The following is a 16,002-nucleotide window of genomic DNA, read 5'->3' as shown; positions in this document are numbered from 1 at the left end:
CAAAGCCTGGGTATTAGTGGCTCTGCTTACAGGTGGTTTAAAAGCTATTTGGAAGAACGCACCCAAGTGGTGGAGATAAGACATCATAGCAAAGGGATAATACAAAACATCAGATCCAAACCGTTACCTGTAAGCCGAGGAGTTCCACAAGGATCAGTCCTAGGCCCTGTACTGTTTATCTTATTTACCAATGACATGCCTCATCTTTTAAATGCCTACTGTTCTACTTTAATGTACGCCGACGATACTACTCTTCTGCTCACTGGGAGCTCTGCAGAAGAGCTAGCAATTGACTCATATACTGCACTAAATATGGCATACCAGTACTGCCACTCAAACGACCTAGTAGTCAATATGACCAAGACCAAACAACTAGCATTCGGTAGAAGACGAGATGAAATTGCAGCCCTACCAGAAGTTGACATGCAACCCAAGGCAACATTTCTTGGCGTAACAATTGACGAAACTCTTTCATGGACTCAACATGTTGACAACCTTTGCAGGAAACTAAACACCAGCCTCTTTGTTATCAAAAGAATTTACCACATTAGTGATTTAATCACTGCAAAGACAACTTATTATGCCCTTTTTGAATCACATCTGAGGTACAGCATTGCTATATGGGGAGGCACCACAGTCACTAACCTACAGAGACTTCTCCTGATACAGAAGAAAGTAATAAGAACTCTTAAAGGCCTAGGACCCAAGGAAAGCTGTCGTGAAGGTTTCAAGGATCTTCGCATCTTGACAGTTGTGGCCCTCTACATCCAGGAAGTGATTATGTTTGCCGACATGAATGAACTCCCTCGGGGAACAGATGTACACCAGTACAACACTCGACATGCTGACAACTACATCCTGCCAGCACACCATTTATCACTGTACGGGAGGAAGCCATCGTACATGGGACGCAAGCTCTACAACCTGCTGCCAACCGAGATAAAGGCTCAGAAGGGCAAGAAACTGAGGATGGCACTGAATAGATGGCTGGTGACCAGGCCATTCTACACGCTGGAAGAATATCTACAAGACACATGACCATCTTAGACATCAAGACTGCTCAATTCAACTTATTTATTTTGTAAATTTTAAACTTTAACATTGTATTATTGACGCCAATACATTTCTCTATGAAATTTTGTAAATAAAGAGATTTTGACTTTGACTTTGACTTAACCAATAGTTTGTCAATCTGTTCCAGCGAGGTTACACGTATTCTGTTCCCATCTTCATTCCTCTTGACAAATATTTTCCCCTCTCTGGTCCAGACATATTTCCAGCCACATTCCCTCAGCTTTTTTGCATTAAATAGTAAGTTTTTATTGAAAGGAGTCAAATGTTCGTTTACATACACATTGGTCACTGGTGCTCCCTCTTCAAAATCAGTAGATTTTATCTTGGTTTTCTTACACCTATTTAAGAACATGTCTCGAGTTTGCCTGTTTGTGAACTGTACTACAATAGGCTTAGGACCCCGATCACGCCTAGTTGGTATTCTATGCATAGCTTGAATATCGTGGGAAAGATTTAGTGGTACTTCTACAACTTTTGAAAGTTTCTGCATAACATCATCAATATTCTCATTATTTACTTCTGGGACTCCATCAATTTGAATATTCCTCTTTCTGTTGTACTGTTCCAAATCATCTAATTGAGTTCTATACTGGGCAACCTCCTTTTTGAGTTTTTCATTTACTCTGACTAAATCGGCTTGGGAATCCTGTAAAGACTTGACCTGAGAACCATAGGTTTTTATTTGAGTCTCATATTCATCAATCTTTCGAGAGAAAAAAATCCATAGACTCCTTAAATTCGTGTGTGTGTGTGTGTGTGTGTGCGTGCGTGTGTGCGTGCGTGCGTGCGTGTGTGTGTGTGTGTGTGTGTGTGTGTGTGTGTGTGTGTGTGTTTACAGTACCTTTTTTGTGCAGTGATTGGTTTATGTCTATGCTGATCGCCTTGGTTTTTGAGATAAATGCTTGACTCCTTGACATACAACTATGCTATAATATTTGACTTCTGTGATTTTGTAACAAAAATGTTATTAGTTTTTAATTTACTGTGCTTACTTTTAAGTACGATACATACTGTTAAGATTAATACTGTGCTTACTACACCTCAAAACTTTTTTACACCTGGGGGAAGGGATGGACCCTCAAAACACAGTGTTCTGTTTTTGTAATATAGAGTGTGATGGCAAATGTTTGAATTAATGTTATTATTCTTTAACATCATCCATCATCAATAACACACATCAAACAAAGAATTTTCTATCTTTTTAGAAGTTGTTATAGTAGTAACAAAATTAAAATTAGATTTTTGAGTGATTGTTTCACAACCTATAAAATTCAACTTGTAATTCATAAGGTGAATAAACTTTAAGTACATTATGATAATAAAAATGTGAAACAAATAATGTTTTGAATGTACCAAAAAATAGTTCATTTTATAACTTATTTGTAATTTGTTCCTTTCAGTGACAGGATTGCCAGTCCACTCTGTAACTCCTGTTATTTCCATTGTCTGCATCCTCTACACTTCTTATGTGAGTAAAAGTAAAAGTACTGTAAAGGCTTCTTTTAAACTACTCCAAACACATACAATGTGGAACGTTAGAGCAATTGCTAGTATGTTTTTCTTCCCCTTAGAAATCTTGTATGTGATCTTAAGTGCTTAAAATTACTTTATTTAAAATGACAAAACCAAATAATTAGCTAACTATCAGACAAATTAGATTAAAAATGACTTAACAATAACTTTCTCTGAGAAATAAAGTATTCTTCAAGAGCATGTTTTGTCAGATTTGACCCAAAGAACTATTAATACAATTCCTTTCAATAAATAACAATACAATGTTTTGGAAAAGTTCACATATTTAACTTAAAATTTAAGATTTTTGACAAGAAATGCCATTTTGGTCTTTCAATCTGTAAAAACTAAAAGTTAGCTATGATTGAATGTGTTATTTAGGAACATTGACTAAATATTTATATCACATTACACAGTGAGTTTTAAAATTATACAGTTAAAGTTTTCATTGTATGAAGTAGAGTATTTTCTAGAGACCCACAATTACAAGATTTATTTAAAATCAATGTATATGAGGTATTACATTTCCTTGTATTTACTTTCCTTATGAGTAATTTATTGACTTGTGTAGTCAAACTCAATATCTCCATTCAGTCAAATAATAATTAGAATTCATATTGAATATAGAAGAATACTTTCAGAGTAATACCATTACATGAATATTTTCTAATCCAGGGTGGTTTGCGGGGAGTGTCTTGGACAATAGCCTTGCAAAGTGTTTTCACCACCATCTCCTTGATAACTGTTATCGTCCTTGGTTGTCTTAAGGTCAGTTAGTTTTAAACTAATCTGTATAAATTAGCACATTAAGGTTCCATACTTAAACACTGTAGTGGCACAATAATGTAAGGTATTTTTGATGCTATAGTTGATTTTGCCTTGTTGCTCCGGTCAAGAAAATATACTTCATACATATATAGCCTTGAGAGGACTAATTCAGAAAAAAGCAACTAGTTCAGACGCTTGTAATCTACTTCTGATTTAAGGGAAAGAGTAGATTCTTTAATAAGTTCATGCTACATTTCATACTACTAATTTATTATAATAAAAGGTTTTGCGTTATAGAAGTCTTGTCAATTTTCAGTTTACAGTCTTAGTAAGAGTGGTTCGTTAGGGCATGTCAGTGTTCATTTCTCTGTTTTACCTTAAGCCATTGTAAAATACAGCATCACAATGACAAGATAGCTTCCCAGTTTTGAATACCTAATGTTCAAGCACTCATAGCTTTATTCATTTAGGTGAATATTATAACAGTGTTTAAAAAAGTATTTCCAATACATTAAATAGTTGATTTGTTACTCACGCAATCTGTAATAAAAGTTAGATTGATACTTTTTGACATTTTGATTATGAGCCAGGAAAGGCTAGTAAGCTCTAAACTATTTAAAAAACAAGTTGAAATGGATAATCAAGATTAAACATTTGGAAAAAAGTTGTTGGTTAGTTATATTGCAATAGGTAACATCTAATGTAAAAATTTATTTTCTTTCATATTTTTGCAGGTGGGAAGTATTCATGATGTCTTCAAATACAGTAATGAAGGACACAGACTGGAACTGTTTAAGTAAGTTTATCTAACTTCACAAGTTTGTAGGAAATGTATTAAATGTTGAGCCTATTTTCATTAAGTTTATCAAGAACCAATTAGAAGTTTGCACATTATTCAAACTCATTTTGTTTAGAAGTGTCATTGTACACTGAATGACATTAAGCTTGTAAATGAATAAATATTAGTGTGATGTGTTGGCAGTATGAACCTGGACCCATTTGCTCGTAACACATTCTGGACGATGACGGTTGGCACCACTGTCAACTGGTTGGCCCAGTTGTGCTTCCATCCTGGAGTAGTCCAAAGGTTCATGTCCGTACCATCTCACATCCATGCCGTCAGGTATATAATATAGAAGTTACAAGGGTTTATACTGACTATTCGGCTTCTGAAGTGGCAGGATATTCAGGGTGGGTACGTGTAAAGGACTGGGGTTACCTCCTGATGAGATACTGTGGTACAGCCACCATGAGAAAGATTAGTGGTCACTATCTCACTCATGTCTTCTTGGAAGATTGGGAGATGACTTTACTTTCTAAGTGTGCAGGAAAGGGTCCTCCCTCATTTTTAGGCTTACTAAAATCTTTTAAGTATAGGGGAGTCCCACTTAGTGGTGTATATAGAATATTATTTGGGGGTGGACTGACATACTGGATGGTTTAGGAAATAAAAAATACCTTCTAAAAATAGGGGCTCTGGAATCTTCCCTCAGGAAATTGTTGAACTTTAAGGCTTCTTAAATGTGTTTCAGCTTAAAAAACCTAATGGGTGCAATATTAATGTTTGTCTTCCAAAATTGGGGGGGGGGGGGCTTGGGCCCCCTGAGCCCACCCTCCTTATATGCTCTCATTGTCCTACCCACACCAACCATCATCTTTTGCAGTAGATCTATCAGTTAAGTTATCTCTTTGCAGAAAACTGTGAAAATGCTTCTGTGTAATAATGTACGAAATAGACAATAGGCAAGCATAACTGAATCAATATATACCTCCTCATCAACAGTTAACTATATTAGCCACTCTAAAAGCACTCATTTGAATCCAAACTATTCCTGATTATATCAGTTGCAGACAATACCATAATTAATTGCTGCAATTACAAATATCAAACTAATTATCAAATATGGATTTAAAAAAGTAGTTGTTTTGATAACCATTTTTTTAGTCCCATAAGAACAATTTTAAACCTAAAATACTTATATGCTCTTATTTTAAAGTCATAGAATAATGGGAGATGTGTAATTTTAAAGGTAAATTACTCCAGATGCTTCACATTTAGTATTTAATATTTCGGTTGTTTGTTCAAAAATATTTTTATGTTTTTGTTTTTGTAAGGGTGTATTGTGTGCTTTACTATATTTACAACCAGTCATAACCTTGTTCCATGGTAACACTAAACCAGGATTTTTCCAGAATTCTAAATAATATAGCTCTGGTTATTAAACACTCAAATCTATCCCTTTGTTTTCAATTAATTTAAAACGAGTTTTAGCTGAAAGCTGAGCTCGGAATCTATAGGTTAAACCGAAAGTATTCAAAAAACCTTTAGTTTATCATAGCCACTCACCTTTGTTCCTAAATGCTTGAGGACCATCAGTGTTCCCTACATGCTTAATCCAGCTCTATTCGTGTACACAATTTGAGTAACGTCCTGATCTCTAAATTAAACGGCCGGAAAACCGTAATTCCCAATTAACCAAAAACACAGTGTACGGTACCATTTCCAAGTAATTTAATACGTACAGCATTACCACTGTTTCTAGTGAATCCCTGTTGCTAAATTGGGACTTATAAACATGTAAGGATCCTGCAAGCATCAAGAGTATGTCTCTGTTCAATGTTCAATCAAAATTTGGTGGATTACACCGGTTTATGTACGACCAATATCAGATAATTCCTCTGCTTAACGAGTCTCAGTGGATTAAACCATTCATAGTAATAAAACTATCAGAATATTTCTCTGTTTAGTGTAGTGCACAATTTTCAAATAATGTATACTTAGTCACAATGACACTTCCTCAAGACGTCTAGTCACTGCGGCGAAATAAACCATAATCAATCACTATTCAAATATCAGAATATTTCTCTATTTAAAAACTCTCGGTGGATTACACAGTTTATAATTCTAAAATTATAAGAGTATTTCTCTGTTTAGTAACTTTTAGTGTATTACACCCGTTTCTATCTCTAAAATTATCAGAGTGATTCTCTGTTTACAACTCTTGGTGGATTATACCATTCCTAGAACTAAATCTATCACAATATTTCTCTATTTTAGTACCTCATTATAGGTCCACACCATTTTTATTACTAAAACTACCAGAGTATTGCTATGTTTGACTAATCTCAGTGGATTACATTTCTAGTACTAAAACTATCAGAGTAATTCTCTGTGCACTGTTTATATGTAGCTTAATACTTACAGTCTCACCAACACTTCCTCACGACTTCTAGTTGCTACAGAGAAAGAAAGAAACAAGCAATCACCATACAAACATCAGAGTATTTCTCTGTTTAACAACTCTCTGTGGATTACACTGTTTCTAGTACTAAAACTATAAGAGTATTTCTCGGTTTAGTAACTATCTGTGCATTACACTGTTTTTAGAACTGAAACTATCAAGAGTATTTCTCTTTTTGTAACTTTCGGTGGAACACACCGTTTTCAAGTAACTTAATACTTTATGGTCACAGTAGCCAGTGAGGGGGTTCAAGAGGTCCAGATCCCCCCCCCAAATTTTCAATTACTTCAATTACTTTTTTAGTAAACAATTATTATTATTTAAATAATTCAGTATTACTGACAAGTACTGGCGAAAGATCGTTCTCAATACAGATATGGGTCAAGAACTTTATAAGGAACAAAATGGTTGTCTTGACCCCCCAAAATATTTTCCTGGCTACGTTCTTGACAGTGACACTTTCTCAATAATTCTCGACAACCTGTAGAATCTGGTTACAAGTCCAGATGAAATATATATTATATTGTAAACCTTATATAATAATTTCAATTACTCCCAAAGTAAATTAACTCTTATACTGTGATACTGCTCTATTACACCCCTTATGGTGTCACTACCCTCTCAAGTTAAGGTTACAATTAACCACTTAAGCGAGCTCTACCTACCATTCTGCGTAAGGATCAGGATCTGAATAACCGCTCCTGCAGCCAGGCTCTATCCTCCCTTCACCACTCTTGCTTCCTTCCATTACAAGGTAGGGGTCACAGTACTACATCATCACCTTGCACCAACATGTAGCTGACCACATGTCTCGACGCGTTTTCTTTTTGCTCGTTTACAACATCCTCAGATAACTTCAACTATATATAAACTATTTTTTTATAATAAAATTATTTATTTTCCTTTAAAATTTTAATGATTAAAAAATGCTGGGTTCATATTAAGACCATTTAAGAAAAGTTGTTGGACATTTTTAGCCCTTACATTGTATTTCATCATTTAAGTACCCAAAAAGTATACTCTTTACAAAAACAAAAAAAAAAGTGTTTTGTTTATATTTTTAAAAGGAGACACTTCCCATAGTTCTACGGCAAACAATAAGAACATAAAATTGTTTGAGATTTTACATAGTTACTGGATAAAACACAAAGTCATTTCACTGCAGCTAGATATTAAAATGCTCCTCTTTGACTTAAATATTTTTAGAAATATTGGTTATCGGGCAACATTCAATGTAAGCGAGACTACCAATTACATCCAATCTTTTACTATATTCAATGTTTTCATTAATATTACAGCCAGTAACTGTGGCATATTCATTTGAAGTATGAATTTTTAGTTTCTCCCTCTAGGCTGATTTTCACGTGTTCTACCATTATCAGTGTTATTTTTTTAATTTGTAATAAAATGACTATACAATTGTAGCCATCAAATTAATGGGGAAAGAAAGTGAAACATAAAAGTAAATGAATTGGTTTTGTGATTGTAGCCTAATTCAACATTTTAAATTACTTACAGCTGTGTAAATAATATTGTATATTGCATTGTTACAGAAGCAATCTGAATCTTTTGATGAAACAATACAGTGAGATTGTTTTCAGGTTCTTATAAAATTGTATTTCTGTATGATCCAAATGTAAACGTAACAATACACACATATCTCAATAACAGAAGTTTGGCTTGTCCCCTTTTAACCCTTTACACGCCGTAGACGAAATAATCCGCGATGTTGTTTGGTCTTATAACGCCGAAGACGAAATAATCCGCCGATCGATATAAATATATTTTATTACTGTTTTTGAAGTTTATAAGTTCAATACATAAGCCACAATACAAAGTAATGTACTGGCTTGACCAAATAGTCCAGTTGCAGCTGTCAGCTGGCCGCAGTAGGTAAACAGTAAATTGTTTTGTTGCTGGCAGCTGTTCTCTCACTCCCGTCTGAACGCCGATGACGATACTATCCGCCATTACCGACTGTCAGTGGAGCACGCATTGTGCCTTTGGGAAATGTTCTTGCGTTGTCATTCCTTATACAAACAGTTGTAAAAAGTTATTTTTACCATGTTTTAGGTGTTATAATAAAGATTTTATTGTTTCTTTTCTGTTGAGTAATTATGGCTGCAAGTCATGTCCCGAGACCCCATGGCTTCTACCCAATTTTTGTTTTGAAGTTTACCGTACAACTGCATAAATCTAATATTATCAGAACTTATAAAACTAATCAAGATCAGCATATTACACTTTATTTGTTTTCTTATCCTTGTACATAGATTTCATATTTTTCATCACATGTATTTGATTACTCTGTAACCTAAATTTGATTTTGATTGAAATATTCCATTATTACGAAAAAATTTGATTATTTTAATACAAGTATTACATTATTGTAAAATCTACTTTTTTGTGTGACTATTAGTCATTAGGAATGAATAAAAAATCTAGCTTAAAGGAATTTTCATTTTTATTTTTTCACCTTAAATAAGCGTAATCTAAAAAATGACTAAATTTATATTGGCGTTCAAAGGGTTAAACACCACTGATTCAATTCTCTGTCTAAAATGTTTTGCTTATAAAAATTCACTAATATGGTGTATCATTATCTTGTTAAGGAACAAACCACATTGTGCGTTTTATAACACATAATTGAAAATAATAATTATTATGATACTTTTATGAGTAAAACACATATTCTTTTCCTTTAGGGTGATGGTGTGGAGTGGAGTGGGAATATGTGTTATCAAGACAGTCACTGTGTTTCTTGGCTTGGTTATGTTTTCCTACTACAGTTCCTGTGATCCCCTTGCCACTGGGGTGAGTCGTTTCTTTGCTGATGCAAAATGAAATTCCATGGTATTTTTATGTCTAAGACTGACTACAAACTTTAAATATCTACAGGGTTCTCTCTATGCCAGTAGCATTTTAACTGTTACAAACATCTTTTGGTATCTGCTTTGGTATCTGGTTCACCATAATAAATAAAGGAAATCCAAACTCTGACATTTACTTTAAAAAAATGATATGCTTACCATTACTGCCATCGAAAGATGCTGCAAGTTGTAACCTAATCCCACACCAGAAACTTGCATAGGAATTTTAAGCGCTGTTTCCAAATAACCATAACAACAGAAAACTCTGTGATTTGCTTCAGATAATACTAACAAAGACACTTGAAATTCTAAACATAACATATAGAGAGAATTTAATAGAAAAATGGGAGTATATAAAATGGTGTAAGCATTTTCAGATCACACATGCAATGAAGATGACCTTGAGAATGTTGTTTCTTACCTCAACTACAGATTAAAAAATTAATAAACAGGTACAATGGAGTGTTAAGGAACCTGATAAAACATAATGAAAGAGTTATCAGACAGACAGTTCGACGCAACTAAGTCCCCAAAATTAATACAATTCTTCCTTGAACTAAGAGAGAAAACTATTTACAAATTTTCAAGTTTCTTGGACCTCTCTATCAACAGTTATTGCACAGACTGATGTATTGCTCTTTTGATAAAGAAATCAATAGATTTATTTCTTGGATCAAGAAGAACCTACGTACTAAGTTTTAAATCTCTAGGACCTTTCTACGAAGAGTTAACACGAAGAATAACAGACAATGACACAATTTTAAGAAGGCCCTTTTATAGATAGTAAAATAATCTATGTTCCTGCCACTGATTGAATTGATTTCAAACTTGGATTTCATTAGTAGTGTTGACAGAATTCTTAATAAGAATTTGAACATGCAGAATTTTTTGAACAAGATCCTAAAAATTTTCCGTCCCTATCAAAAAGAAGTGAAAGTAAAGCCCAGGACATGACCGGTTTCTTGGACCTCTCTATCGAACGTTATTGCACAGACACATAGACAGATGTATTGCTCTTTGCTCTTGTGATACAAAAATCAATAGATTTCTTCCTTGGATCAAGGAAAACCTAAGTACCAAGTTTTAATTCTCTAGGACCTTTCTATCAAGAGTTATCGCACAGAATAACAGACAATGACACAAGTTTGAAGAAGGCACTTACAGATACTAACATGATTTATGTTCCTGTGTCTGAACCATAATTTCATTGATTTCAAACTTTGAATTTCATTAGTAGTGTTGACAGAATTCTTAATAATAATTTGAACATACAGAATTTTTATGAACACGATCCTGAAAATGTTGTCACTAACAAAATGAAGTGAAAGTAAAGCCAAGTACATCACTGACGTAACAATCACTGATCATGATAACAATTTATTTATTTTTTAATATGATGTGATGAGACATGGTACTTTTTACATCCCTAATACAAAAATGACAGTCACACTTAATAAGGACATTTAAAAATCTGACTATTTAATTATCCGATTAAGAAATTATCTGCAGTGACAGTTTAAGGAAGAAGCATCTATAGAATCAGTGTTTCACCAGTGCTTCTCCCAATTATAGGAAGGAACATTTTTCCTTCTTCGAGACCCAGCATGATTACAGGTATTCCAGGAAAAAAGGCAGAGTCAAAAAATGTTTTATTTTACCTGGTGAAATTAGGGCTAGGAAGCCGTCTCTTATTCTTAATGTAAACAAATAAATATTGTAATATGAAGAATTACAATTAGTGTGTGAATAAAGGATGTAGAAAGCTCTATTCAAATTAAACCTAAAAGGTCTTTTGCACAGATACTGGATGGAGTAACAGGACATTTTTTCAGTGCGAGTAATGAAGGGTTGTGCTGCCCTCTGCCAAGATCCTAAAGAATCAGCTATAGGGAATGTTTACAGTTTACATTTTGTGATTAATTTTAATGTATTTATTTATTAATGTTGCAGGAGGTACAGAGACCAGGTCAACTCTTACCACTGTTTGTGAAGGATATCGCAGGCAGCCATTTCCACGGTCTCACTGGGCTTTTTATAGCTGGTGTGTTCAGTGCCACTCTAAGGTATTATGCACAATGTTTTCGGCAAACAGTGTTTTATAATAAAGAGTAAGAATGCCTAATCATTGGTTAGATAATGTTAGAGAGACCAAAATTCCGAGAGACAAGTATCTGCGCATTTGATTCAACATAGCCAAAATTGTTTTGAAAATTGCTTCAACATAAAAGGAATTTATCATTTACAACAAAATACCTAATTTTAATTTAATAAATTAAAGGAATGTTGTTTTGTACATCAGCTAATTTTAAATTCTAGGCAACTAAATGGTCTAAGTATAAGATGAATCTCTACATCTCATTTTAAATTTGAATTGTCTATCAAAAGTTACAAATGTTATATATAACAAATGATGGCAAATGTTAAAATAATAATTTGTTTATTTTTATTATATTGGTTATCTAATTTGTGGAGTTTGAGTTCTGTTGAATTTGTTATTTGGCAGAAAATACACGTGGAACTGCAGATAGGTGCTAGTATAACTATATATGTTGTATTCAATACAATTTTTTATTCAATTTATTTTTTAATTGGTTTAGTTTTTTATTTCAATTAGATATATTAATTTCAATTAATTTAGTACTCGCTATTTATAAGACATCACTGCTATATATAAAACATAGGTATAGCAGAAAGGGCTGATTCAATGTGAATGTTGAGTTTAGCTCCAGTTCATCTTCCCTTTAGTGCAGCGTCTGAAGTCTGACACTTTCACACTTGATCCCTGGAATCTGAAGTCATGTTGATCTGAAGAGATCCAAAAACAGTTGGTGATGAAGAAGCTCAAAATGATCTCTTTACATCGTTTTGACTTCAGAGGCAACTAGACTACAAAACATTAAAATATATTATAGTTTAGGTGAAGAGGTATTCTCATTGCCTCATCAGGTGCACAATTGAATGCACTAACATGTTTCTGACACAATCTCTAAGCATGGTGGAGCAACCGAATTTTCTACACATAACGTACGTAGCTTTGATGGGAAGGGTTGATTCAATGTGAATGTTGAACTTAGTACAAAGAGGAAAGTGAAATGGAGCTCATTCACACTTTTCACTGCTAGATAAGAGTACCATATTTATACTGAGGCATATATAAAAGTGTAAGAGTCATCACCAAGATAATTTGGTAAATCCACAATGAAGAGCAAGAATCACATAGGAACAAGAAACAGTAAAACCCTCATTTATCAATTTGCTAGCTCTGAGTTTTCTATTGTAATTCCATTATATCTTGCTTAATTTGAAGTGTCTGTTTCCTTCTAATCAATTGGTGTCAGTCAGTCCAAGACATTTTATTTTTATTAATTGTTTTAATTTTAACATTAACCCACGATAACTCACATGCCTTTAAAAAACTTCATCCAAATGCATTTTTGATTTATTTCTATAAATAATTTAAAGTAAATTGAATGGCATTTTGTAATCCTCTAAAGGCATGTGTGGAAGTGGGTGTGTACATTCAGACACTGTTTGAGTGATATGAGGATATTACTCCTATCACCATGAGTGATTCCACCAGGGGTTATCTTTATTCAGCAATTCCTTTCATTTTAATTGTTGTACACTCATTCTCCATTCTCCATGGTTTGATCACACTTTTAGTAATTTTTATAGGACACTAGTTTATTTTTTATGTAGTGTATGAATTTTAGTATGTTTTAATTAGTTTATCTCTAATAGTGAATGTCAACAATGAGTATTTTGTTAACTGGCTGCTTCAAGAAGACCAACAAAGTACAAGATTGCCCACTTAATACTGTAACGTGTTCTTTGACATGTATCTGATTGGTACAAGGAAAGGAAACCATGTAAACATTGACGAACTTTGGTCAACTCAGGAAACTGCCCCAGATATATTTTGCCCTATAATGTCCAAAAAAAGATTTCATACATTTTTACAAGGAATTCATTTTGATGACAGGCAAACGCGAAATGAGAGGAAAAAAAGACATAATTTAGCCCTTCAGAGGGTGATATAAATTTAGTCAATATATAGCCAACAAGTATAGCATCAAAATATATGTTGTAGCAGATGCCAGAGCATTTTTCAAAGACAACATGGAGATTTACCCTGCAACACAGCCCAGTAGTCCTTGCAAGACTCCCAATTACATTGTAAAATGGGTTGCAGAAATGATATTGACTGGAGATAGGAATCTTAAAATGGATAATTATTACACATCTTTATTATCAGAAAATTACATGTTTACTAATCATATACCAACAGTTGTTGGGATTTTGAGAAAAGACAAACCCCAGTTGCCATCAGAAAGCCAGGGATGAATGTCCACCCGGCCACAGCATCGTATATTTGGGTAAGGCTGACATACTCCAGTAGGTTGTACGGTATCCTGGAGGCTCCATGCACACCTTTTACCCGGTGCTATCCACTTTCTTTGGATAGGTCGCTTCACACCATTGGGTTGGGCTGGAATAGTGGTCCACTCTTGGTCCTGAACTTGTTTTCCTGACAGAGTGGATATGGCCCCTGCGCATTGGAACTATGCACTATGAGGAAGTGATGGAACACTGGAAAAAGGTACCCTTGCTGGCTGGATGGGACCAGTGAAAGGTCCCCTATTAGTTAGCTCCTACAACAAGTAGGAGGAAGAGCTGTGGCATTATTCACCTAAATCCCGGACACCACGCAAGGCTGCAGATAACTAACTATATGCCAAAATACAATGTAAACTTTCTCCCTTTGCATACTGGATATTGTATTTCGCCATTTTCACATTTCCAGAGAGGTCTGGAATTCTGCTTTATGACTCCATCCTTGACTTTCCTAACACTACCATTTTCGGTTGGGTAGGTTTTAATGTTTTTAATTACATATTTATCATTAATATTCGCTTTTGTAAAAAAATTTTCAAGCAGACTTTGCAATGCAATTTTAAAAACTTAATTTATGGTCATCATTTTTAATTATTAAGAAATTGTATAATTTAATTTAAATTTTTTAATACTTCTACAACCTTAGATGGAAGAAAGGTAGATTTCATACGTGCTGTCACTGTGAAATGTAAAATGAAGATGGCATTATTTGTTTAGACGTTTAATTTGCACAAAACTGATGGGACGATAACTTTCAAGATACAAATATTGTCCACATCGGGTTCTATTAGATACCGTTCTGATTTCATTTTCTTACTATTAAAAAATCATATAATTTTTTAATAAGAATTTTTATAGAGAGGGATTTAGTTAGTTTCATAGATATGTAAAGTGTTAAGTATTAATAATACTGTATATTGAGCTTAATTTTAAAGTTGCAAGATATGTTTACTAAATAGATACGGTTAAAAATGAGTTTACATTTTAATAAATTAACAAAGTACCCAGTTATTTTATTTACTAACAACCACAAGCATCTCTATTTAAACTTACAGGATTCCAAAAGGAATATTTACACTGAAAGCTAAAAATAAATATGATTTATTTAATTATTAAAATATCTTCTATACAGTCTATATAGATGGTATGTTATATCTAAGAAAATAAAATAGTTCAATTCTTTGGGAATTGTTTATCTTTATCTTTCAGAATAAATATTAATATATGAATAATTATGTTTCCAGCACTATGGCTGCAAGCCTCAACACTGTGGCTGGAACAGTCTATGAGGACTTTATACAGCCATTCTGCAAGACAGACAGGCATGCACCTCTCATACTCAGGCTGATAGTTCTGGTTCTAGGCTCTCTATGTCTTGGTCTCGTCTTCGTTGTCGAGCATCTCGGTGGTGTCCTGCAAGTATTTGATCCTCATATCTCTATTATTTCATATTTTCTCAGCCAGATATTGAGTTTTAATTTACGGTTCACAACCACTTGCATACAATTTCATACAAATGGTTGGAGCTAATGTTTTTATCTTGTATACTTGCTCAGTTGTTTATTATTGTGCTTATCTAGGCCATAAGTTAAATGTGCCTCAAGGGAGAGATAAAGGGTCTAGATAGAAGGGGGTTCCCACTTACTGAATTATACCAGAGAGTTATTAGCTCTTTAAAAACATCAAGTTGAAAAGTTACAGTCTAGAGAATATACACTGTTGTTATTGGTAAACTGTTGAACCAGTTCATCTCGACCCAAGAGCTGAGTCACAATACTACCTGTAGCATTTTGAGTCTATACCAATTATTATATTCTAGGTTACTACTGTTCAGCTTACCTTTTGAAGCAACAAATTTTATTTCAGTAGATATAGTTGATTGTTTATTATTTGTTTCTTCCAAGTTGAAAATTCTGACATTATTGTATGTAACCATTGTACAGCTTGAGGAAGTGTTTAAAGTTTGTTATTGACGTTGAAAGGATTGAAAGGATAACAGGATTTTGGACATTTGCCATCATTATGGGTTATAAAAAATACAACACAACGTTTCGAGGATTAGAATATATCCTCTTCGTCAAGTGGAGGAGGTATTAATACATACAAAAACAAAGAATAGATAGAAGTAAAGAAAGGGAAGA

At 33.8% G+C, this 16,002-nt stretch overlaps 1 protein-coding gene across 3 annotated transcripts in view; it reads left to right on the top strand.

The window, feature by feature from the left end:
- Positions 1-16,002, top strand: part of LOC124354212 (sodium-coupled monocarboxylate transporter 2-like) — a 51,931-nt gene that overhangs the window by 22,917 nt on the left and 13,012 nt on the right. For all 3 annotated transcript variants that reach the window (XM_046804499.1, XM_046804498.1, XM_046804500.1), the window contains 7 exons: positions 2,475-2,542; positions 3,262-3,354; positions 4,089-4,150; positions 4,337-4,477; positions 9,302-9,410; positions 11,417-11,529; positions 15,106-15,280. In XM_046804499.1, the coding sequence (XP_046660455.1) occupies positions 2,475-2,542; positions 3,262-3,354; positions 4,089-4,150; positions 4,337-4,477; positions 9,302-9,410; positions 11,417-11,529; positions 15,106-15,280 (761 nt within the window). The remainder of the gene's footprint in view (positions 1-2,474; positions 2,543-3,261; positions 3,355-4,088; positions 4,151-4,336; positions 4,478-9,301; positions 9,411-11,416; positions 11,530-15,105; positions 15,281-16,002) is intronic.

This window comes from Homalodisca vitripennis, chromosome 2 (genome assembly GCF_021130785.1).
Source record: "Homalodisca vitripennis isolate AUS2020 chromosome 2, UT_GWSS_2.1, whole genome shotgun sequence".
Taxonomy (NCBI): Eukaryota; Metazoa; Arthropoda; class Insecta; order Hemiptera; family Cicadellidae; genus Homalodisca; species Homalodisca vitripennis.
Note: the sequence above shows the minus strand (reverse complement) of the source record. Positions and strands in the feature narration are given on the sequence as shown.